Genomic DNA, 24,763 nt, shown 5'->3' with positions numbered 1-24,763 from the left:
CAGGGGACATGTATCAATGTAAAAAAAACTTTTAAAAACGGCCGTTTTTTCGGGAGCAGTGATTTTAATGATGCTTAAAGTTAAAAAAAAAGTGAAATATTCCTTTAAATATTGTACCTGAGGGGTGTCTATAGTATGCCTGTAAAGTGACGCGTGTTTCCCGTGTTTAGAACAGTCCCTGCACCAAATGTCATTTTAAAAGGAAAAAATCTCATTTAAAACTGCTTGCGGGTTTAATGTAATGTCGGGTCCTGGCAATATGGATGAAAATCAATGAGACAAACGGCATGGGTACCCCCCAGTCCATTACCAGGCCCTTTGGGTCTTGTATGGATATTAAGGGGAACCCCGCACCCATATTAAAATAAGGAAAGGTGTGGGGCCACCAGGCCCTATATACTCTGAACAGCAGTATACAGGCGGTGCAAACAAGACAGGGACTGTAGGTTTGTTGTTAAGTAGAATCTCTTTGTAATTTTGAACGGGTACATTTTTAAGGTGTTTAGCTCCAGCCAAAAAATCTTTTTTAAGCTTTTTGGAAAACATAGGGAAGGGTTATCACCCCTGTGACATTTGTTTTGCTGTCTTTCCTCCTCTTCAGAAGATTTCACCTCACTTTTTGTCCCAATGGATTGGAAAGCATCAGTGGAAAGGAGAAATGTTTTTCCCATATTAACTCTTACAGGAGAGAATTTCCCTTCCTAGGGGTAGATTTATTCTCACTTCCTGTTGTCTCCTTCTGTTTGCAAGTAGGAGTCGTTTGTAAGTTAGTTGTTTGAAAGTAGGGTCCTGCCCTATATATATGCGTTTGCAAATGCGTGCAGACTAAACCCCTGTTTTTAACGCATACTGTTAGACAGGTTAATTTGGTTGTCTGCGAGCTGGTGGTAAGTAGGCTTGGAACTTTTTCCTGGGCATTCCCCAGGCCTTGTTTATTCCTGCCCTATATACTCAGCAGAAATTTGGGCCTTAGGTGTTGCTGTGGCCACAACAATGTAAGCCCTCACAGGGCCCTGCTGTGAAATATTAGATCAAGAATTGTAATTACATGCCCCTGTTGAACAGGAGCTGAAAAATTAGGCCTTAGGCACTGGTGCTGGTGCCACAACACTGCAACCCCTCACAGACACTCTAGTTGGAATGCAGGAACGAGCCCTGCTGCAAAGTATTGCATCAAAAATTGTAATTACACGCCCCTGTTAAACAAGGGCTGAAAAATTGGGCCTTAGGCACTGGTGCTGGTGCCACAACACTGCAACCCCTCACAGACACTCTAGTTGGAACGCAGGAACGAGCCCTGCTGCAAAGTATTGCATCAAAAATTGTAATTACACGCCCCTGTTAAACAGGGGCAGAAAAAATGGGCCTTAGGCACAGGTGCTGGTGCCACAACACTGCAACCCCTCACAGACACTCTAGTTGGAATGCAGGAACGAGCCCTGCTGCAAAGTATTACATCAAAAATTGTAATTACACGCCCCTGTTAAACAGGGGCTGAAAAATTGTGCCTTAGGCACTGGTGGTGGCGCCCAGAACCAAAAATGTTCTTACAAGCTATCAGCGTGATGATTGAGGAGGAAGAGGATAATTACTCAGGGATAGTCACTCAGCATAGGCAGTCTTTGAAGGGATCTGAGATTTCAAAAAAAATTATTCGGTTACATCAGCATCAGGTGCTTGGTAGCTGGTGGTGATCCAAGACTGATTCATTTTTATGAAGGTCAGTCGATCGACCGAGTCAGTGGACAGACGCACCCTGTGATCGGTTACCACGCCTCCAGCAGCACTGAATATGCGTTCCGAAAGAACGCTGGATGCAGGACAGGCCAGTAGCTCAATTGCATACTGTGCAAGCTCTGGCCAGTGATCCATCCTCAAGACCCAGTAACCCAGAGGATTTTCGGTGGGAAAGGTGTCCAAGTCTGATCTTGCCCCTAGGTATTCCTGCACCATGTAAAACAGACGCTGGCGATGGTTGCTGGAACCGATCATACCTTGGGGCTGCGGACCAAAAAATTGTCTGAACGCATCGGTCAGACGGCCACCTTCTCCACCGCTCCTTCTTTGACTGACCGTAGCCTCAGCAACATGTTGTCCAGAAACAGGAGTTTGTAACCTCCCAGTCTCTGAGAACGCGTTGCACAGACCTTTCTGCAAGGCCTCCCGAAGATGTTTCATCCTCTGCTCCCTCTGCAATGGCAAGATAAGGAGGGTTGCCAGCCAGTATTGGTCCTTCTCCTTGATACCACGAATACGAGGATCCTTACGCAGGCTTTGCAGGATCAGGGAGGCCATGCAGCGTAGGTTTGCTGAGGCATTCGGTCCGGAGTCCTCTGGGTCACTAAGGACGACATGGTCCGCAGCCACCTCCTCCCAGCCACGTACAAGTCCATGTGTTTCTTGGGACTGATCCCTTAAAGACTGCTGCTGATGCTGAGTGCCAGGCTCCACCTCCATACTGACACAATCTTCCTCCTCCTCCTCCTCCTCGTCCTCTTCCTGTGTGATCGGCGGGCACGTAGGAACACTGTCTGGATAAAGGGGGCCTTGAGAGCTAAGGAAGTCCTCCTCTTCCTGCCTCTGTTCTGCCTCAAGTGCCCTGTCCATTATTCCACACAGCGTGTGCTCCAACAGGTGGACAAGGGGGACAGTGTCACTGATGCATGCACTGTCACTGCTCACCATCCTCGTGGCCTCCTCAAATGGTGACAGGACAGTGCATGCATCCCTGATCATGGCCCACTGGCGTGGGGAAAAAAAACCAAGCTCCCCTGACCCTGTCCTGGTGCCATAGTCGCACAGGTACTCATTGATGGCCCTCTGCTGCGTGTGCAGCCGCTGCAGCATGGCCAACGTTGAGTTCCACCTGGTGGGCATGTCACAGATTAGGCGGTTCTTGGGCAGGTTAAACTCCTTTTGGAGGTCCGTCAGCCGAGCACTGGCATTATATGACCGGCGGAAATGCACACAGACTTTCCTGGCCTGCCTCAGGACATCCTGTAAGCCCGGGTACCTGCCCAAGAACCGCTGCACCACCAAGTTAAGGACGTGAGCCAAACAGGGCACATGGGTCATTTGTCCCTGTCGGAGGGCAGAGAGGAGGTTGGTGCCATTGTCGCAAACCACCATTCCTGCCTTAAGTTGGCGTGGCGTCAACCACCTCTGAACCTGCCCCTGCAGAGCTGACAGAACCTCTGCCCCAGTGTGGCTCCTGTCCCCCAAGCACACCAGCTCAAGCACCGCATGGCATCTTTTGGCCTGCGTACTTGCGTAGCCCCTTGAATGACTACGGAGCACCGCTGGTTCCGAGGAAGAGGCCATGGAGGAAGAAGAAGAGGAGGGGGTGGAGGAGAGAGGTGTGTCACAATCATTAGCATTTTGGAGGCGTGGTGGCGGAACAACCTCCAACACTACTGCACCTTGTCCTGCATCCTTCCCAGCTGCCAGCAGAGTCACCCAATGCGCTGTGAAACTTAGGTAACGTCCCTGTCCATGCCTGCTGGACCATGAGTCAGCGGTAATATGCACCTTACCGCTGACCGCCCTGTCCAGCGAGGCATGGACATTGCCTTCCACATGCTGGTAGAGAGCCGGAATCGCCTTCCATGAGAAAAAGTGGCGTTTGGGTACCTGCCACTGAGGAACCGCACATTCCACAAACTCACGGAAGGGGGCAGATTCTACCAACTGAAAAGGCAGCAGTTGAAGTGCTAGCAGTTTTGCCAAGCTAGCATTCAACCGCTGGGCATGTGGATGGCTGGGAGCAAACTTCTTTCGGCGGTGCAGCAGCTGGGGCAGGGAAATTTGCCTGGTACAATCTGACGTCGGTGTACCAAAATCAGATTGCCCACAAGTACTTGGCTGTGATACACCTAATTCTACACCTTCATTCCTCTCAGTGCAGGTCTCAGAGAGGACTGAAGGTCTAGTGGGGTTGGAAATCTCAGCTGATAAGGAGCAAGGAGAGGTCCTCTTTGTTCTTTGGTGTGGGTCTTTTAGATACGCTTGCCAACGAACTGCATGGCAGGTCAACATATGTCTGGTCAAGCATGTGGTACCCAAGCGGGAGATGTTTTGGCCACGCGAGATACGCTTGAGACATATGTTGCAAATAGCAGCGGTGCAATCTGATGCACTCGTCTCAAAAAAGGCCCACACCAAAGAACTTTTTGAATAACGCGCAGCGCCCTGCACATGTGGAGCTTTGGGGTGTGATGCAGTCAATGTGCTGCCCTTAGGCTGGCCCCTGGAGGGCATCCTGCCTCGTTGGTGATGTGCCGCCTCCTCCTCCTCCTCCTCTCTCCTATCAGGCACCCACGTTGAGTCAGTGACCTCATCATCCACTCCCTACTCATCACTGGAGAAAACCTGGCAGTATGCTGCAGCAGGGGGAGCATGACTGCCAGATTGCTGTCCTTCTTGGGCACCCCCTCTGTCCGTGCTTGTGTTACTGCCTTCATCGAGCTCAGTATCATCATCAGAGCCTTCCAAACGCTGGGCATCCTCCTGGAGGAGGAGTACCCAACACTGTGGTCAAACAGTTCGAGGGACTCCTCAGGAGGACATGGTGGGGCTAGGGAAGGAGTCACTGATGACATTGAGCCGAGGGAAGAGGCCGCTGCTTTGCCAGACAAAGTACCCTGGGCATGGGTGAGAGAGGATGAGGAGGATGAGGACGGCTTGGTCATCCACTCGACCAAGTCTTCCGCATGTTGCGGCTCAACATGGCCAGCTGCCGAAAAAAAGGCCAAGCGTGTCCCATGGCCACGTGCTGATGAGGATGCACCGTCTCCATGACCAGCACTAGACACAGAGCCTGCTTGCCCTCTCTTATTGGCTTGTGACTGTCTGCCTCTCCTTCTTGGCCTTCCAGACATACTAATGGCCTGTAGCTGCACTAAGCTGGGATATGTATGTATATATATATATATATATATATATATATATATATGTACTGATACTGCAGCTAGCAAAATCAACTGCCTGCCTGTAGTATGAGAACACCACCAACCTTCTACAGGTAGCTTTAGCTGAACACTGTGAGGTGGACGCACCCCACTAACTTGTAGGTTTAGCTGAACACTGTGAGGTGGACGCACCCCACTAACTTGTAGGTTTAGCTGAACACTGTGAGGTGGACGCACCCCACTAACTTGTAGGTTTAGCAGAACACTGTGAGCAGGATGCACTGCACTAACTGTAAATAGTCTAGCTGCCTGACTGTGGTACTAATAGGATCAAAAGAACACAAGCAATTTTCTTCAGGTAGCTGTATTTACTGTAACAAGACAAGCCTGCCTGTCAGTAAGAAGATAACAGAAACGGATCTAGCTGAACACTGTGAGCAGGATGCACCCCATTAGCTTGTAGGATTAGCTGAACACTGTGAGGTGGACGCACCCCACTAACTTGTAGGTTTAGCTGAACACTGTGAGCAGGACGCACCCCACTAACTTGTAGGTTTAGCAGAACACTGTGAGCAGGACGCTCTGCACTAACTGTAAATAGTCTAGCTGCCTGACTGTGGTACTAATAGGATCAAAAGAACACCAGCAATTTTCTTCAGGTAGCTGTATTTACTGTAACAAGACAAGCTTGCCTGTCAGTAAGAAGATAACAGAAATGGATCTAGCTGAACACTGTGAGCAGGACGCACCCCACTAGCTTGTAGGTTTAGCTGAACACTGTGAGGTGGACGCACCCCACTAACTTGTAGGTTTAGCTGAACACTGTGAGCAGGACGCACCCCACTAACTTGTAGGTTTAGCAGAACACTGTGAGCAGGACGCTCTGCACTAAATGTAAATAGTCTAGCTGCCTGACTGTGGTACTAATAGGATCAAAAGAACACCAGTAATTTTCTTTAAAATACTGTAACAAGACAAGCCTTCCTGTCAGTAAGAAGATAACAGGAACGGATCTAGCTGAACACTGTGAGCAGGACGCACTGCACTAAATGTAAATAGTCTAGCTGCCTGACTGTGGTACTAATAGGATCAAAAGAACACCAGTAATTTTCTTCAAAATACTGTAACAAGACAAGCCTGCCTGTCAGTAGGAATATAACAGGAACGGATCTAGCTGAACACTGTGAGCAGGACGCACTGCACTAAATGTAAATAATCTAGAAGATAACAAGAACGGATCTAGCTAAACTGAATACAGTGTGTATATATATATATATATATATATATATATATATATATATATATATATATATGCAACACCTGGGATGCATATATATATACACAATACACTTTAAGTGCAGCTAACTGACTGACTGTCCTGCCTAATCTAACTAACTCAAATGAAATGACACTGTCTCTCTCTCTCTCTCTCTCTATTTCTCAGCACACCGGAACACACTGCACAGGGCCGCCGTGCAGGCGGCCTTATATAGTGTGGGGCGTGTACTAAATCCCCTGAGCCATAATTGGCCAAAGCCTCCTTGGCTTTGGCCAATTACGGCTCTCTGTTAAGGCGGCGCTGTGATTGGCCAAGCATGCGGGTCATAGTGCATGCTTGGCCAATCATCAGCAAGTAATGTACTGCGATGCCGCAGTGAATTATGGGCCGTGACACGCCACACGAATTTGGCGCGAACGACCCATATCGTTCGCAATTCGACGAACGATCGAACAGCCGATGTTCGAGTCGAACATGGGTTCGACTCGAACACGAAGCTCATCCCTAGTCAGCTTTGTCTGCATCTTGCCAGTGTCTCTCTATGCTAGGGTCAGTAGTGTGTTCTTCCAGATGTTGTGGGGGAACAAGATAAAATGAAAAAACAATCAGCGCAAACCAAATATGAAATAACAATATGCAGGCTGAACACTAGGAGGATAGCACCAACCTCAGTGACATACAATAGATAAAATAAGTGCAGCGCAAAAGAATATTAATAATCATGGAGTATTGAATAATCTAATAAATCCTAAGAAATAACAAAAGTCCTTAAATATGAAATGGTGAAAGTAGCAGATAACTCTCTTCTGGGGAAACTGGTAACAAACTGAAATCCGTGCGGTAAATATGGAAAGAGATTGCGCTTACCAGATCCAATTGACCCCTTGATTATAGGGGGTCCGAAACAGCATAAATGGGTCCGTGGCAGACTGCTGGGCTGGCTGTGATCTGCAGAAATCTCCTCAGATCAGGAGTATAAAACCATAATACCGCTGGATATTTTCTTTTCTTTCTCAATTTGGCAATATCCAGATCCAATTGACCCCTTGATTATAGGGGGTCCGAAACAGCATAAATGGGTCTGTGGCAGACTGCTGGGCTGGCTGTGATCTGCAGAAATCTCCTCAGATCAGGAGTATAAAACCATAATACCGCTGGATATTTTCTTTTCTTTCTCAATTTGGCAATATCCTGTCTTGGCTTGAATGTATTAGGACAAATCTCAACGCGTTTCGAAAAAAAACTCCTTCTTCAGGGATTAAAGCAGGGGTATGCCGTTTTTGTTAGCAGGCTGTTGCCTGAAGCTTCCGCTCTTGCTGTCACCCTCCGTGCCTCCTGTCTGCGTGAGGATTCACGTCTTCCTCACGCAGACAGGAGGCACGGAGGGTGACAGCGAGAGCGGAAGCTTCAGGCAACAGCCTGCTAACAAAAACGGCATACCCCTGCTTTAATCCCTGAAGAAGGAGTTTTTTTTCGAAACGCGTTGAGATTTGTCCTAATAAATTCAAGCCAAGACAGGATATTGCCAAATTGAGAAAGAAAAGAAAATATCCAGCGGTATTATGGTTTTATACTCCTGATCTGAGGAGATTTCTGCAGATCACAGCCAGCCCAGCAGTCTGCCACGGACCCATTTATGCTGTTTCGGACCCCCTATAATCAAGGGGTCAATTGGATCTGGATATTGCCAAATTGAGAAAGAAAAGAAAATATCCAGCGGTATTATGGTTTTATACTCCTGATCTGAGGAGATTTCTGCAGATCACAGCCAGCCCAGCAGTCTGCCACGGACCCATTTATGCTGTTTCGGACCCCCTATAATCAAGGGGTCAATTGGATCTGGTAAGCGCAATCTCTTTCCATATTTACCGCACGGATTTCAGTTTGTTACCAGTTTCCCCAGAAGAGAGTTATCTGCTACTTTCACCATTTCATATTTAAGGACTTTTGTTATTTCTTAGGATTTATTAGATTATTCAATACTCCATGATTATTAATATTCTTTTGCGCTGCACTTATTTTATCTGTTGTGGGGGAACAGACTGAACCCCATCAAGAGGAATGTCACCTATCTATCCAGGAGGGAGGGTGGCTTAGGTATGGTCAACCCAGTTCTTTTCTTTTCACTGCTTTTTCTCAAGTTTAATATTGGTAATATGCTTGCAGTGGAACCTCCTGGATGGGCAGGCATATTTAGATCTTGGTTTAGGCCTTTTCTACGACTTTGGGAAGAAGGTGGCCAAGTGAAGAATGTCAGGGGTCATCGTGGTCAGCTACCAGCCTATGTCGCTCCGTGCCTGAAGTTACTACGGCAGTGGCGATTGTCGGCTGAAGATCTCAGATCGGTTCCGAGGAAAGTCCTTATGAGTCGAGTCTTGAGCAAAGTCTTTCATGACCCACTGGCCTTAAGGGATTGCCCAGGCCCAGTTTTGAAGGCAGGGTTAAGACTTATTAATTTGGACAGAGTACCCCCTAAATTTAGGGATCTGGCCTGGTTGTGCTTCCATGGGAGGCTCTATGTTAGGGGCAATTTGAAATTCCGCAGTGGGATGGATCGTAGCTGTCCTCGGGAGGAGTGTGCAGGTGAGGAGGAGACTATGGACCATTTTCTGCTTCATTGCCCTTTTAACATAGAGGTGTACAAACAGGTGGGGCGGGCCCTCGGTGTTCCTTTCCTCTCCAGGCTGGGTTATGCTGAGTGGGTGTATGGAGCATTCAATACCGGTGGTGTTTTTTGTTTGGATACACTTTTTCTAGTTAGCCTAGTAGTCCGTTATTTCACTTGGAATGCACGGTGTCAGGTCAGCGTTCGGCATAAAATCCTTCCTGTTCAGGTGGTGGTGTATGACATTTTGCATGAGGTGGAGAAGATTTGGGTGCTCGAGAGAGACAAGCAGAGTCAGGGGGCTTGGTTGAAGGCGTGGAGGGGTTTCAAGCCTCCCTGACTGCCAGGAGTCTCTTTACCGGGTGTGGCTGTCTGTCTCTTATCACCCTAGATTATTATTATTTTGGATTAATTTTTGATAAATGGCTGCGTACATAGGTGATGGGTTGTGCCTCTTAGGCCCTCTCTGCTGCTTTATGTAAATAGTTTTCTAAAAATGTTTTGGTAGTGGATTATGTATATATTGTATATATTCTGAACATGGATGTGTATTCCTTAGATTTCTGTTGACGTTTTGTACTATGGTTTTGTTTTTTACTTTTGTATAAAATTGGTTGCTTGATTCTTTTAATAAAAGATCAATAGTGCCTCATCATTGGTGTCAGTGAGAGGAATAGTGTCCCACAGTTGGTGTCAGTGGGAGGAATAGTGCCCCATAGTTGGTGTCAGTGGGAGGAATAGTGCCCCATCGTTGGTGTCAGTGGGAGGAATAGTGCCCCATCATTGGTGTCAGTGGGAGGAATAGTGCCCCATCATTGGTGTCAATGAGAGGAACAATGCCCCATAGTTGGTGTCAGTGAGTGCTCCATCATTGGTGTCAGTGGGAGGAATAGTGCCCCACCCATCATTGGAGCACAGGTGTGTCAGGAGGAAGGTGTCTCTCTGAAGCTGCTCCAGGTGATCCGTGTGAGAGGGGAGTGGTGGTGAAATCTCTCCCAGCTCTCCTGGCCCCTTTCTGGGGAAGCCATGGAGGCCAGTGGGGCCTCTCCTGCTGGAAGCTCGCAGCCATCTCCTGGGCCATCAGGTTACATACCTGCCCCTGTACAAGCCATGGTTGGGGATCTCTCTACCCCTGGTGAGGATGAAGGTTCCGAGGCCATCCGGGAGCGAGTGGTGGCCGGGATTAAGGTCCTGAATAAGGAGAGAGACAAACTGTACAAGCTCAGAGCGGAGGTGAAGCGCCTGAGAAGACAGCGTGAGGGCTTGCATAGCCAGAAACGTGGATCCATGGATCCGGAGATCCAACTGGCCAAGGTCCGGGTTGAACACCAGGAAACCATTGTGTCCATGATGGAAGGCAGAGATGGGCCCTTTAAGGAAAAATTCTGCAATGACAGAAGGTTTGCCAGAATGACAAAAATGGAGGTGGAGGAGGAGACCCCCAGTTCTGACCCCCTGCCCCCTCAGGGAGAGGTAAGCAGCCCCATGCCTTCCCAGAACTCAGGAGGCATGCTCAGGGCCATCCAGGTAATGGAATCTCCTATGCGGGAGGATCAGTTGGTGTTTCATGAGGAGGACATTGCTGATAATATGCCTGACGAGGTAAAGCCTGTCAAGCCCCATGTAGTGCATAAAACTGTTTTTGTGAACACTGTGACTGATACAGACAATGTGCCCAGTGACAATCAGGCTGCTAGTCCTATGTGTAGCAATGCTGTGCCTGCTGATGCTGCAGTGCAGCAAAATATGCATTTAAAAAATGGCATTCCTGCAGAGGAACTGCAACATTAAGCAGATCCAATTAACCCCCCTTCAGCTGAGTCTAAAGCTGTTTGCCCCACAGCTGCTGAGGACTCTACAGCACAGCTTCAGGAGACAGCTGGTATTACATCAGAAACTGTGACTATTCCTGATGGGAATGTGAATGTTTGTGTGACTGATAAAAATTATCCCAGCACAAGTGTGATGGACAGTCCTACCAACTCCGTTCCAGCAGATAATAATAATAGTAATGTACAGACTAATGTGGCATCAGTGTGGGGCCTTGACCCTGATAAACCTACATTTGCTCAGGTGGTACGCTCTGCTCCTGGTAGCTCCGCCCCCAAGCGGGTTTTCCCCCTGCGACCTACCACCTTGAGCACCCCGGGATCTGGTCTTGGGTCTCTGGCTTTTGCTGGGGGGTCCGAGACGAAATGTAGTGATTCTTAAATGGGAAGGTGGTGCAATCCCTCCAGCACGGCGTGCAGTGGTGGACATGATTTTGGAGATGGGTTTTGGGGCAAACGATCTGTATGCCCTAATACATGTTGCTGGGAGCCGGGAATATACTATTAGTTTCACCAGGCCAGAGGGTCTTGACCTGTTCTGGGAGAGATATGAGGCTCGGTGCAGGTCAAGACCCAAATGGGAAGGTCTGACCCCAGTTGCAGTTTCACAAAGGTCTACAGTGAAAAAAATCACAATTATTCTCACTAATGAGAGTGTTCCTGCTTGAGATTTAGAGGTCTGGTTAAAGAATTATGGTGAGGTATTGACTAAGCCCGATAAAATACTTGATGAATGTAACATCTGGACAGGGGGTTGGTCGGTTACAGTCAGGTTGGCCAGGGATGGGAATGTTGTCCGTCACCTGCCCTCCTCAGCTTTTATAGGGAGGGATAGGATGACTATTTTCTACCCTGGTCAGCCGAAGCTGTGTCACCGCTGTGGAGAAAAGGGGCATTTGAGCTCTTCCTGTTCAGCCTTGATATGTTCAGTGTGTCGGGGTCAGGGTCATATGGCCAAGGACTGCTCCGAGATGATCAGGTGCAACCTGTGCCTGCGCCTTGGCCACCCCTATAGCAGATGTCCTGAAGCCTGGCACAATATGGCGAAGGAGGTACTAGATGACTTGTCAAGGCTGGACAGGATGGAGGGTGAGGCCCCTGGTGTACCATCCTCCTCTGCGGTGACCGACTCCCCTGGTCCTGTTCAGGATCCCTCTCCAGTTCCTGTGGCCACCCCTCCTGTGTCTGTAAGTATTCCTTCTGTATCTGTCTCTGTGTCCCCCCAGCCTACTGTATCCCCTCCTCTTGTGTCAGAACCTTCCAAGTCTGTGCCCCCCGAGTCAGTTCCCCCCCAGGAGTTTACCCCTCCTAAGTCTGACTCAAAGGGAGCACCCCCCCCCCACCAGGAGTGGTAACATGTACTAAAAAGGTTGCTTCTTCCTCTATAAAGAAGTCTTGTGGAAAGACTTCACAGAAAAAAGTAAGAGATGAGGGCATCTCTGAAGCTGACCTGCAGTACCTGGAGGAGAGAAGGAGGGTTGGGAAGCGGAAGAAGCAGGTGGTGAGGACGGAACAGGCTCCAGTGCCTGTCTCCAACCGTTATAGGTCCTCTACGTGGGATATTTCCTCATCTGGAGCTTCTTCGGAGCGAAGTTCCGATTCTGAAATGGAATTTGAGGTGGCCTCAAGAAAGAGAGAGGCTTCTGGTGATGAGCAGCAGAGGGGAGCTAAGAAGCAATCCACCCAATAACCCAAATGGCGGTTCCCCCTCCGTTAAAAGTGGTGACAATAAATGTCGCCAGCATTAAGTCAGTAAGAGCTCGTTCTATGGCCTTCTTTTTGTTCAGCCAATTAGATGCTGAAATTTTATTTTTGCAAGAGACTAGGCTCACCTCCTTGGCAGATATTCATATGGCCAAGAGAGAGTGGAGGTATAGTCCATCTTACTGGTCTCTTGCGGCCGAGCCTTACGGCGGTGTGGCGGTGTTGTTTAAAACCGGCATGGTAACTGTCCGGCGGGTTATTGAGGTGGAGATTGGGAGATGTATGGTCTTAGACGTCCTTGTGGGAGGGCAGGACCTGCGCCTAATTAATGTCTATGGGCCGCACACAAAGTGGGACAGGAAGTGCCTTTTTACAAGGATCAAGCCATTTCTTTTTACATCCCGGCAAGTGGTCTTTGGAGGTGACTTTAATACAGTAACTAGGCCCAAGGACAGGAAGGACTTCAAGGACAGGCTGGTATATGATAGCGTTTTTTTAAATAGTATGGTTAGGGATGCTGGTCTTGTTGATGTGCACATTAAGCACCTCCCGGATGACACTGGGTTCACCTTTCATCGAGGTAATAGTCAGAGTAGAATAGATAGTTTTTTTTTTAAGGAGACCTCTGCTTTCTCACCCCCAGTGGTGCAGGCAGTAGAGTTCTCTGATCACTGTATGCTATCTGTGGTCCTGAATGCTTCAGACGCCCCTCAGAGGGGAAAGGGCATCTGGAGATTGAATTCGACTCTACTCAAGGAAGAACATGTTAGACAATCCTTTGAGGAATTCTTTCAGGCACAGGTGACCATCCTGGACTTTTGTAGCAGCAAGGCTGAGTGGTGGGAGCTGACCAAAAAGAGGATTGCTGGATTCTTCAGGGGCCTAGCCAATAGAAAACAGTTTAATAAATACATGACCTACCAAAGTTTATGGAGGAAGCTGGATATTCTTGTCTTGAGAGGAGGAGATCCTGGGGCAATCTCCGAAGTGAAACTCCTTCTCAGGAAGTGTCAATATGACTGGCATGCCTCTTTGGTTCTGGAGAGGGACTATGGGAAGTACCACTCGCCTGACCCTTACCAGAACTGCAAACAAGGTGTAGCAGTTAAAACGGTCGTTGGCCTTAAGGACAGTACAGGTTCCTTGACAAAGTCCAGGTCAGGGATTCTGGAGGTCGTGAGGTCCTTTTATGCTGACCTTCTTGGGAGGAAAGAGCTTGACCGTGACAAGATGGAAAGCTTTTTGGACTCTACTCCAGGTCTAAATGATGAAGATGTCCCATTGATGAATTTGACAGAGGAGATCACAGTTGAAGAGGTGATGAGGGCAACTGAACAGCTTGCCATCAAAAAGTCACCTGGACCGGATGGCTTGACGGCTGAGTTTTACAAAGCTTTTAAGCCTATTCTGGCACCACATTTGTTAGAGGTTTTTAACAGTTGCCTTGCTGAGGGGATACTTCCCCCTTCCATGAGGCACTCAGCGTTGATTCTTCTTTCAAAGGGTAAAGATCCTTCGATGATTGAGAATTGGCGCCCCATCAGCCTTCTTAATGTCGATAGAAAGATACTGGCAAAGATCATTTTCTGGCGCCTATCGTCAGTAGCAGAGTCTTTGCTTTCTTGCCATCAGCACTGTTCGGTCCAGGGTAGGTGCACCTTCACAGCAGTTTTAGCTGTCCGGGAGGCCTTGGAACGATGCAGGGCTGCAGGCTGGGGAAAGTATTTGCTGACATTGGATCAGGCAAAAGCTTTTGATCGTGTTAACCATGAGTACCTGTGGTTGCTCCTTAGTAAGTACGGTCTGCCGGGTGGTTTTGTCGATTGGTTAAGTCTTGTATAAGGGGGCAGAAAGCTTTCCTCTTGTTAATGGTTGGGTTGGGCAGTCCTTTGAGGTTGGCTCCGGGGTGCGCCCGGGTTGTCCCCTGAGTCCCCTGCTCTATGTGTTTGCAATCGAGCCCTTCATCAGGAGGCTAGAGAGCAGCATGTTGTGTGGGGTGCCAGTGGGGCTCCCGGGTGAGCCGCCTTTGAGGGTTGTTGCCTATGCGGATGATGTGTCCGTGATTGTCACTGGGGCGGATGAAGCAGAGGAGGTGGTCTCTCTGACATCACGGTATTCTGAAGCATCAGGCTCCAAGATCAATCAGGAAAAGACTGAAGTTTTCTGGATGGGAAAGGAAGGTGAGGGTTTTGAGCTCCTGGACACCTTTCCAGTGCCCCAGGAAAGAATTAAGATTCTAGGCATTGAATTTGGACCCGGCGATTATGGCCTCAAAAACTGGGAAGGCAGACTGGAAATTGCCAATACTAAGGTGTTCAGCTGGAAGAGATAGAAGTTATCTATGAGGGAAAGGGTTGATCTGATTAAGACTTACCTGATTCCGATCTTGTATGTCAGCTTTGTCTGCATCTTGCCAGTGTCTCTCTATGCTAGGGTCAGTAGTGTGTTCTTCCAGATGTTGTGGGGGAACAGACTGAACCCCATCAAGAGGAATGTCACCTATCTATCCAGGAGGGAGGGTGGCTTAGGTATGGTCAACCCAGTTCTTTTTCTTTTCACTGCTTTTTCTCAAGTTTAATATTGGTAATATGCTTGCAGTGGAACCTCCTGGATGGGCAGGCATATTTAGATCTCGGTTTAGGCCTTTTCTACGACTTTGGGAAGAAGGTGGCCAAGTGAAGAATCTCAGGGGTCATCGTTGTCAGCTACCAGCCTATGTCGCTCCGTGCCTGAAGTTACTATGGCAGTGGCGATTGTCGGCTGAAGATCTCAGATCGGTTCCGAGGAAAGTCCTTATGAGCCGAGTCTTGAGCGAAGTCTTTCATGACCCATTGGCCTTAAGGGATTGCCCAGGCCCAGTTTTGAGGGCAGGGTTAAGACTTATTAATTTGGACAGAGTACCCCCTAAATTCAGGGATCTGGCCTGGTTGTGCTTCCATGGGAGGCTCTATGTTAGGGGCAATTTGAAATTCCGCAGTGGGGTGGATCGTAGCTGTCCTCGGGAGGAGTGTGCAGGTGAGGAGGAGACTATGGACCATTTTCTGCTTCATTGCCCCTTTAACATAGAGGTGTACAAACAGGTGGGGCGGGCCCTCGGTGTTCCTTTCCTCTCCAGGCTGGGTTATGCTGAGTGGGTGTACGGAGCATTCAATACTGGTGGTGGTTTTTGTTTAGATACACTTTTTTTAGTTAGCCTAGTAGTCCGTTATTTCACCTGGAACACACGGTGTCAGGTCAGCATTCGGCATAAAATCCTTCCTGTTCAGGTGGTGGTGTATGACATTTTGCACGAGGTGGAGAAGATTCGGGTGCTCGAGAGAGACAAGCGGAGTCAGGGGGCTTGGTTGAAGGCGTGGAGGGGTTTCAAGCCTCCCTGACTGCCAGGAGTCTCTTTCCCGGGTGTGGCTGTCTGTCTCTTATCACCCTAGATTATTATTTTTTTTGGATTAATTTTTGATAAATGGCTGCGTACATAGGTGATGGGTTGTGCCTCTTAGGCCCTCTCTGCTGCTTTATGTAAATAATTTTGGTAGTGGATTATGTATATATTGTATATATTCTGAACATGGATGTGTATTCCTTGGATTTCTGTTGAAGTTTTGTACTATGGTTTTGTTTTTTACTTTTGTATAAAATTGGTTGCTTGATTCTTTTTAATAAAAGATCAATAGTGTCCCATCATTGGTGTCAGTGGGAGGAATAGTGCCCCACCCATCATTGGAGCACAGGTGTGTCAGGAGGAGGCTGTCTCTCTGGAGCTGCTGCAGATCCGTGTGAGAGGGGACTGGTGAGGAAATCTATCCCAGCTCTCCTGGCCCCTTTCTGGGGAAGCCATGGAGGCCAGCAGGGCCTCTCCTGCTGGAAGCTCACAGCCATCTCCTGGGCCATCAGGTAACATACCTGCCCCTATACAACCCATGGTTGGTGATCTCTCTGCCCCTGGTGAAGATGAAGGTTCCGGGGCCATCCGGGAGCGAGTGGTGGCCGGGATTAAGGTCCTGAATAGGGAAAGAGACAAGCTCTACAAGCTCAGAGCGGAGCTGAAGCGCCTGAGAAGGCAACGTGAGGGCTTGCATAGCCAGAAACGTGGATCCATGGATCCGGAGATCCAACTGGCCAAGGTTCGGGTGGAACACCAGGAGACCATTGTGGCCATGATGGAAGGCAGAGATGGGCCATTTAAAGAAAAGTTTTGTAACGATAAAAGATTTGCGAGGATGACAAAGATGGAGGTGGAGGAGGAGACCCCCAGTTCTGACCCCCTGCCCCCTCAGGGAGAGGTAAGCAGCCCCATGCCTTCCCAGGACTCAGGAGGCATGCTCAGGGCCATCCAGGTAATGGAGTCTCCTATGCGGGGGGATCAGCTGGCATTTAATGATGAGGACATTACAGACAATGTGCCTGACAAGGTAAAGCCTGTCAAGTCCCATATTGTGGATAAAACAATTTTTGTGGCATTCAACACTGTGACTGATACAGACAATGTGCCCAGTGAGAGTCAGGCTGCTAGTCCTATCTGTAGTAATGCTGTGCCTGCTGATGCTGCAGTACAGCAAAGTTTGCTTTTAAAAAATGACATTCCTGCAGATGAACTACAAGATTCAGCAGAGCCAATTAACCCCCCTTTGGCTGAAGCTGTTTGCCCCACAGCTGCTGAGGACTCTACAGCACAGTTTCAGGAGACAGCTGATATTGCAGCAGAAACTGTGATTATTCCTGATGGGAATGTGAAGTTTTGTGTGACTGATAAAAATCATCCCAGTACCAGTGTGATGGACAGTCCTACCAACTCCGTTCAAGCAGTGAATAATAATAGTAATGTACAGACTGCTATGATTTCAGTGTGGGGCCTTGGCCCTGAAAAACTTACCTTTGCTCAGGTGGTACGCTCTGCTCCTGGTAGCTCTGCCCCCAAGCGGGATTTTCCCCTACAGGCTACCACTTTGAGCACCCCAGGATCTGGTCTTGGGTCTCTGGCTTCTGCTGGGGGTCCCAGACGTAATGTTGTTATTCTGAAATGGGAAGGTGGTGCGATCCCTCCAGCACGGCGTGCAGTGGTGGACATGATTTTAGAGATGGGTTTTGGGGCAAATGATCTGTATGCCTTTATACATGTAGCTGGGAGCCGGGATTATACAGTTAGCTTCACCAGGCCAGAGGGTCTTGACCTGTTCTGGGAGAGATATGAGGCTCGTTGCAGGTCAAGACCTGAATGGGAAGGTCTGGCCCCAGTTGCAGTTTCTCAGAGGTCTACAGTTAAAAAAATCACAATTATCCTCACTAATGAGAGTGTCCCTGCCCGGGATCTAGAGGTTTGGTTAAGGAACTATGGGGAGGTTTTGACCAAGCCCAATAAAATCCTTGATGAGCGTAACATCTGGACTGGGGGTTGGTCAGTTACAGTCAGGTTGGCCAGGGATGGGAATGTTGTCCGTCACCTGCCCTCCTCAGCTTTTATAGGGAGGCATAGGATGACTGTTTTTTACCCTGGTCAGCCGAAGCTGTGTCACCGCTGTGGAGAAAAGGGGCATTTGAGTTCCTCCTGTTCAGCCTTGATATGTTCAGTGTGTCGAGGTCAGGGTCATATGGCTAAGGACTGCACCGAAATGATCAGGTGCAACCTGTGCCTGCGCCTTGGCCACCCCTATAGCAGATGTCCTGAAGCCTGGCACAATATGGAGAAGGAGGTAATTGATGACATGTCAAGGCTGGACAGGATGGAGGGTGAGGCCCCTGGTGTACCATCCTCCTCTGCGGTGACTGACTCCCCTGGTCCTGCTCAGGATCCCTCTCCAGTTCCTGTGGCCACCCCTCATGTGTCTGTAAGTATTCCTTCTGTATCTGTATCTGTCTCCCCCCAGCCTACTGTACCCTCTCCTCTTGTGTCAGAACCTTCCAAGTCTGTGCCCCCTGAGTCAGTTACCCCCCAGGAGTCTACCCCTCCTAAGTCTGATTCAAAGGGAGCACCCCCCCCACCAGCAGTGGTAGTGGGTACTAAAAAGGTTGCTTCTTCCTCTGTAAAGAAGTCTTCTGTAAAGACTTCACAGAAAAAAGTAAGAGATGAGGGCATCTCTGAAGCTGACCTGCAGTACCTGGAGGAGAGAAGGAAGGTTGGGAAGCGGAAGAAGCAGGTGGTGAGGACAGAACAGGCTCCAGTGCCTGTCTCCAACCGGTATAGGTCCTCTAATTGGGATGTCTCTTCATCTGGAGCTTCTTCGGAGCGAAGTTCTGATTCCGAAATGGAGTTTGAGGCGGCCTCAAGAAAGAGAGAGGCTTCTGGTGATGAGCAGCAGAGGGGAGCTAAGAAGCAAACCACCCAATAACCCAAATGGCGGTTCCCCCTCCGTTAAAAGTGGTGACAATAAATGTCGCCAGCATTAAGTCAGTAAGAGCTCGTTCTATGGCCTTCTTTTTGTTCAGCCAATTAGATGCTGAAATTTTATTTTTGCAAGAGACTAGGCTCACCTCCTTGGCAGATATTCATATGGCCAAGAGAAAGTGGAGGTATGGTCCATCTTACTGGTCTCTTGCGGCCGAGCCTTACGGCGGTGTGGCGGTGTTGTTTAAAACCGGCATGGTAACTGTCCGGCGGGTTATTGAGGTGGAGATTGGGAGATGTATGGTCTTAGACGTCCTTGTGGGAGGGCAGGACCTGCGCCTAATTAATGTTTATGGACCGCACACAAAGTGGGACAGGAAATGCCTTTTTACAAGGATCAAGCCATTTCTTTTTACATCCCGGCAAGTGGTCTTTGGAGGTGACTTTAATACAGTAACTAGGCCCATGGACAGGAAGGACTTCAAAGACAGGCTGGGATATGATAGCGTTTTTTTAAATAGTATGGTTAGGGATGCTGGTCTTGTGGATGTGCACATTAAGCACCTCCCGGATGACACTGGGTTCACCTTTCATCGAGGTAATAGTCAGAGTAGAATAGATAGGTTTTTTTTGAAGGAGACCTCTGCTTTCTCACCCCCAGTGGTGCAGGCAGTAGAGTTCTCTGATCACTGTATGCTATCTGTGGTCCTGAATGCTTCAGACGCCCCTCAGAGGGGCAAGGGCATCTGGAGATTGAATTCGACTCTACTCAAGGAAGAACATGTTAGACAATCCTTTGAGGAATTCTTTCAGGCACAGGTGACCATCCTGGACTTTTGTAGCAGCAAGGCTGAGTGGTGGGAGCTGACCAAAAAGAGGATTGCTGGATTCTTCAGGGGCCTAGCCAATAGAAAGCAGTTTAATAAATACATGACCTACCAACGTTTACGGAGGAAGCTGGATATTCTTGTCTCGAGAGGAGGAGATCCTGGGGCAATCTCCGAAGTGAAACTCCTTCTCAGGAAGTGTCAATATGACCGGCATGCCTCTTTGGTTCTGGAGAGGGACTATGGGAAGTACCACTCGCCTGACCCTTACCAGAACTGCAAACAAGGTGTAGCTGTTAAAACGGTCGTTGGCCTTAAGGACAGTACAGGTTCCTTGACAAAGTCCAGGTCAGGGATTCTGGAGGTCGTGAGGTCCTTTTATGCTGACCTTCTTGGGAGGAAAGAGCTTGACCGTGACAAGATGGAAAGCTTTTTGGACTCTACTCCAGGTCTAAATGATGAAGATGTCCCATTGATGAATTTGACAGAGGAGATCACAGTTGAAGAGGTGATAAGGGCAATTGAACAGCTTGCCATCAAAAAGTCACCTGGACCGGATGGCTTGACGGCTGAGTTTTACAAAGCTTTTAAGTCTATTCTGGCCCCACATTTGGTAGAGGTTTTTAACAGTTGCCTTGCTGAGGGGGTACTTCCCTCTTCCATGAGGCACTCAGCTGTGATTCTTCTTTCAAAGGGTAAAGATCCTTCGATGATTGAGAATTGGCGCCCCATCAGCCTTCTTAATGTCGATAGAAAGATACTGGCAAAGATCATTTTCTGGCGCCTATCGTCAGTAGCAGAGTCTTTGCTTTCTCGCCATCAGCACTGTTCGGTCCAGGGTAGGTGCACCTTCACAGCAGTTTTAGCTGTCCGGGAGGCCTTGGAGCGGTGCAGGGCTGCAGGCTGGGGAAAGTATTTGCTGACATTGGATCAGGCAAAGGCTTTTGATCGTGTTAACCATGAGTACCTGTGGTTGCTCCTTAGTAAGTACGGTCTGCCGGGTGGTTTTGTCGATTGGTTAAAAGTCTTGTATGAGGGGGCAGAGAGCTTTCCTCTTGTTAATGGTTGGGTTGGGCAGTCCTTTGAGGTTGGCTCCGGGGTGCGCCAGGGTTGTCCCCTGAGTCCCCTGCTCTATGTGTTTGCAATCGACCCCTTCATCAGGAGGCTAGAGAGCGGCATGTTGTGTGGGGTGCCAGTGGGGCTTCCGGGTGAGCCGCCTTTGAGGGTTGTTGCCTATGCGGACGATGTGTCGGTGATTGTCACTGGGGCGGATGAAGCAGAGGAGGTGGTCTCTCTGACATCACGGTATTCTGAAGCATCAGGCTCCAAGATCAATCAGGAAAAGAGTGAAGTTTTCTGGATGGGAAAGGAAGGTGAGGGGTTTGATCTCCCGGACACCTTTCCAGTGCCCCAGGAAAGAATTAAGATTTTAGGCATTGAATTTGGACCTGGCGATTATGGCCTCAAAAACTGGGAAGGCAGACTGGAAATTGCCAATACTAAGGTGGTCAGCTGGAAGAGATGGAAGTTATCTATGAGGGAAAGGGTTGATCTGATTAAGACTTACCTGATTCCGATCTTCTTGTATGTCAGCTTTGTCTGCATCTTGCCAGTGTCTCTCTATGCTAGGGTCAGTAGTGTGTTCTTCCAGATGTTGTGGGGGAACAGACTGAACCCCATCAAGAGGAATGTCACCTATCTATCCAGGAGGGAGGGTGGCTTAGGTATGGTCAACCCAGTTCTTTTCTTTTCACTGCTTTTTCTCAAGTTTAATATTGGTAATATGCTTGCAGTGGAACCTCCTGGATGGGCAGGCATATTTAGATCTTGGTTTAGGCCTTTTCTACGACTTTGGGAAGAAGGTGGCCAAGTGAAGAATCTCAGGGGTCATCGTGGTCAGCTACCAGCCTATGTCGCTCCGTGCCTGAAGTTACTACGGCAGTGGCGATTGTCGGCTGAAGATCTCAGATCGGTTCCGAGGAAAGTCCTTATGAGTCGAGTCTTGAGCGAAGTCTTTCATGACCCACTGGCCTTAAGGGATTGCCCAGGCCCAGTTTTGAGGGCAGGGTTGAGACTTATTAATTTGGACAGAGTACCCCCTAAATTCAGGGATCTGGCCTGGTTGTGCTTCCATGGGAGACTCTATGTTAGGGGCAATTTGAAATTCCGCAGTGGGGTGGATCGTAGCTGTCCTCGGGAGGAGTGTGCAGGTGAGGAGGAGACTATGGACCATTTTCTGCTTCATTGCCCTTTTAACATAGAGGTGTACAAACAGGTGGGGCGGGCCCTCGGTGTCCCTTTCCTCTCCAGGCTGGGTTATGCTGAGTGGGTGTACGGAGCATTCAATACTGGTGGGGTTTTTTGTTTAGATACATTTTTTCTAGTTAGCCTAGTAGTCCGTTATTTCACTTGGAACGCACGGTGTCAGGTCTGCATTCGGCGTAAAATCCTTCCTGTTCAGGTGGTGGCGTATGACATTCTGCATGAGGTGGAGAAGATTCGGGTACTTGAGAGAGACAAGCGGAGTCAGGGGGCTTGGTTGAAGGCGTGGAGGGGTTTCAAGCCTCCCTGACTGCCAGGAGTCTCTTTCCCGGGTGTGGCTGTCTGTCTCTTATCACCCTAGATTATTATTTTTTTGGATTAATTTTTGATAAATGGCTGCGTACATAGGTGATGGGTTGTGCCTCTTAGTCCCTCTCTGCTGCTTTATGTAAATAATTTTGGTAGTGGATTATGTATATATTGTATATATTCTGAACATGAATGTGTATTCCTTGGATTTCTGTTGAAGTTTTGTACTATGGTTTTGTTTTTTACTTTTGTATAAAATTGGTTGCTTGATTCTTTTAATAAAAGATCAATAGTGCCCTAAGTGCTGGAAAAAGGTTAGTAAAGACACACATCTGGCCCCAGTTTGGAGACCACTGAGGCAATACTCTGCTCATGACCTTTTCTCTACTTTTCCAATTACACTCACCACTGGGATATTACATCTCCAACATGACCCTCCAAGGTAGAAAATACTCTACTGTGACTAGTGATTCAAACGTGTCTGGGTTCAGTTCAAGGAAGGTTCCCAGAACAGAACTAAAATATGGATACCAAATCTGAACCCTAATAAAGTTTTAAGAAGCCAAATGTTAAAAAACAACAATGGCCGTTATCAAGGCTCACGTGCAAAGATTTCCACACAGGCTCATGTAAGCCTCAACAGCTTTTCTCAACCTTTCAACACAGAGGAACCCTTAAAAATAACTTTCAGACCTCAGAGAACCCTTCTTACGAATGACTATATCTACAACTCATGATAACTTAGTGTAATGGTTGGAGGGAAGAATGCTCCTTACACTTGTGGTTATGAGGAAGAATTACCCCCTTACAGATAGCTAAAAAGATCAATGGTGACAGTGAGAACTAATCTGAGGCAGAATTGCTCATTGCTCAAGAAAATCCCTAGCAACCTCTGGAGGGGCCCTCAAGGAACCCCTAGCAAACTCTGGAGGGGCCCTCAAGGAACCCCTAGCAATCTCTGGAGGAACCCCTAGCAACCTCTGGAGGAACCCTAGGGTCCCATGGAAACCTGGTTGAGAAACCCTGGTCCATCAAGTTAGGAAATTCTGATCCACAACTGATATCTTTCTAATTAAAATTAACTGACACCTAACGGAGACCCATACAAAGAAAACACAGGGATTTCATTGCTGAACTCTATAATACATATGGAGATCAGGAGTTCTAATTTCATTGGGATTTCATTGTTTTCATGTTTAATTAGAAAGTATTAAAGGCCAGAGACAGCCAGGCAACTAAGTTTCAGAGGGTGGTCAGCATAGCAACCTCCCTGTTTCTCTCAGTACCAGTAAGCTCAGTGCTGGATGATGGAGAGACGTGGGCGTTGTGACAAGTAGCTGCCACCCCTCTCAAAAGCACTGGGAAAAGCCTGCTGAATCTTCCTGTAATGCATCACACAGAATCCAGTTTAAAGGTAAGTTGTGATTTTTCCTTGGTGGCTTTATTAGCCAATCACTGCTACTGAGGTTTATGTTTATGCCATCAGTTCAGTTCTTACCTCCGGGCTCAGGAGTACAGCACTGAGCCACAATCAGGAACCTGAACATAAGTAGGGCCACAAGGAGAGTCATTCTGGAGAAGAGAGAAGAAAATGGGGTATTACAATGAGCGAGACTTCATGTGAAAGAAAATAGACAAAAAGAACAATAAGGACAATAGACACACCAAGAGAGGACATACAGTATACTACAAATTGTGATGTATTACCCTGATGTTTAGGCAGGGATGCTGTTAGATTTAGTTGCCAGGCGGTAGTTGCCTCGGCCAACTGTTAGGAGATCAAATGATTTGACCTTAATTCTGGAATTGCTGCACATCTCTCTTCTGTCGCTAGGCGGCCGGGTACCTGGTGACATTAGATAAGACAAGGGCATTGAAAGGACAGATTAGAAATGAATGGGGTGTCTCAGCCAATGGGCAGGGATTTTCTTGGATCCCTTGGCCTGCTGGGAGAGTCTATTTATTTGGGTTGGGTCAGGTGATCAGGGTTCTGTGCCACCTAGACGGCTGTCTGAGTGGACATGTGTTGTGCTGCCCCGGGTTGCTAGGCCAGAAGCCTGAGGCCTATCCCGGGGACATCTGAATGCTAGGCTGTCTGAGGGCCTATCCAGAAGCAAGAGAGCAGCGTAGGGTTGGGACTGCAGTCCAACCAGAAGTGACGGTTCTGCCGGCCAGAGAACCTGCCGTGGTCAGAGGTAGAGGGGAAGCTGTCAGCACAAAGGGACCATCTGCCTTATTAACAGGGACCACTGTGAGTAGCTGAAGCAAGTACCAGAGAATTATTCTCACCAACCGGGGATGGGAAAAATTGGGAAACTTCAGCAAGTGCCAAGCCAGAGACCCAGCCAGTGGAGGTGACACTTGCAGAGCAGTGTTGTGTATCAAGCCAGGGATCGAGCAGGCCAGTGGGGTGACGCTTGAGGAGTATCAGTGAGTGCCAAGCAAGGGACCCAGCTGGGACCTGGGGGTGACGCTTGAGGAAGATACTGTGTTAGAAGATTGGATGAGCTCAGGGGATCCAGTGGCAGTGGATCAGAAAGTCTAGTGAGAGAGACTGGGAACTCGGTTTAGTGAAGATCTACAAAAGGAGATTGTAGAGGAAGTGAAGAAGTTTGTTACAACTTGTGTTAGAAACTGTTACAAGACTGTTGCCATAGTTGACAGCCATCTCACTCGTGCAGTTGTGGAGTCCTGCTGGATGCCTTTCCCTCCATGGCTGTCT

General features: G+C 48.4%; 1 protein-coding gene across 1 annotated transcript in view; it reads right to left on the bottom strand.

Annotated features, from left to right (window-relative positions):
- Nucleotides 1–23,612, bottom strand: part of LOC141145600 (fucolectin-like) — a 156,979-nt gene extending 133,367 nt beyond the window's left edge. Inside the window, exon 1 of the mRNA XM_073632426.1 lies at nucleotides 23,540–23,612. Within this exon, the coding sequence (XP_073488527.1) occupies nucleotides 23,540–23,612 (73 nt within the window). The remainder of the gene's footprint in view (nucleotides 1–23,539) is intronic.
- Between the last annotated feature and the right edge of the window lie 1,151 nt (nucleotides 23,613–24,763).

This window comes from Aquarana catesbeiana, linkage group LG05 (assembly GCF_042186555.1).
Source record: "Aquarana catesbeiana isolate 2022-GZ linkage group LG05, ASM4218655v1, whole genome shotgun sequence".
NCBI lineage: Eukaryota > Metazoa > Chordata > Amphibia > Anura > Ranidae > Aquarana > Aquarana catesbeiana.
This window is presented reverse-complemented; position numbering and strand designations above follow the sequence as displayed.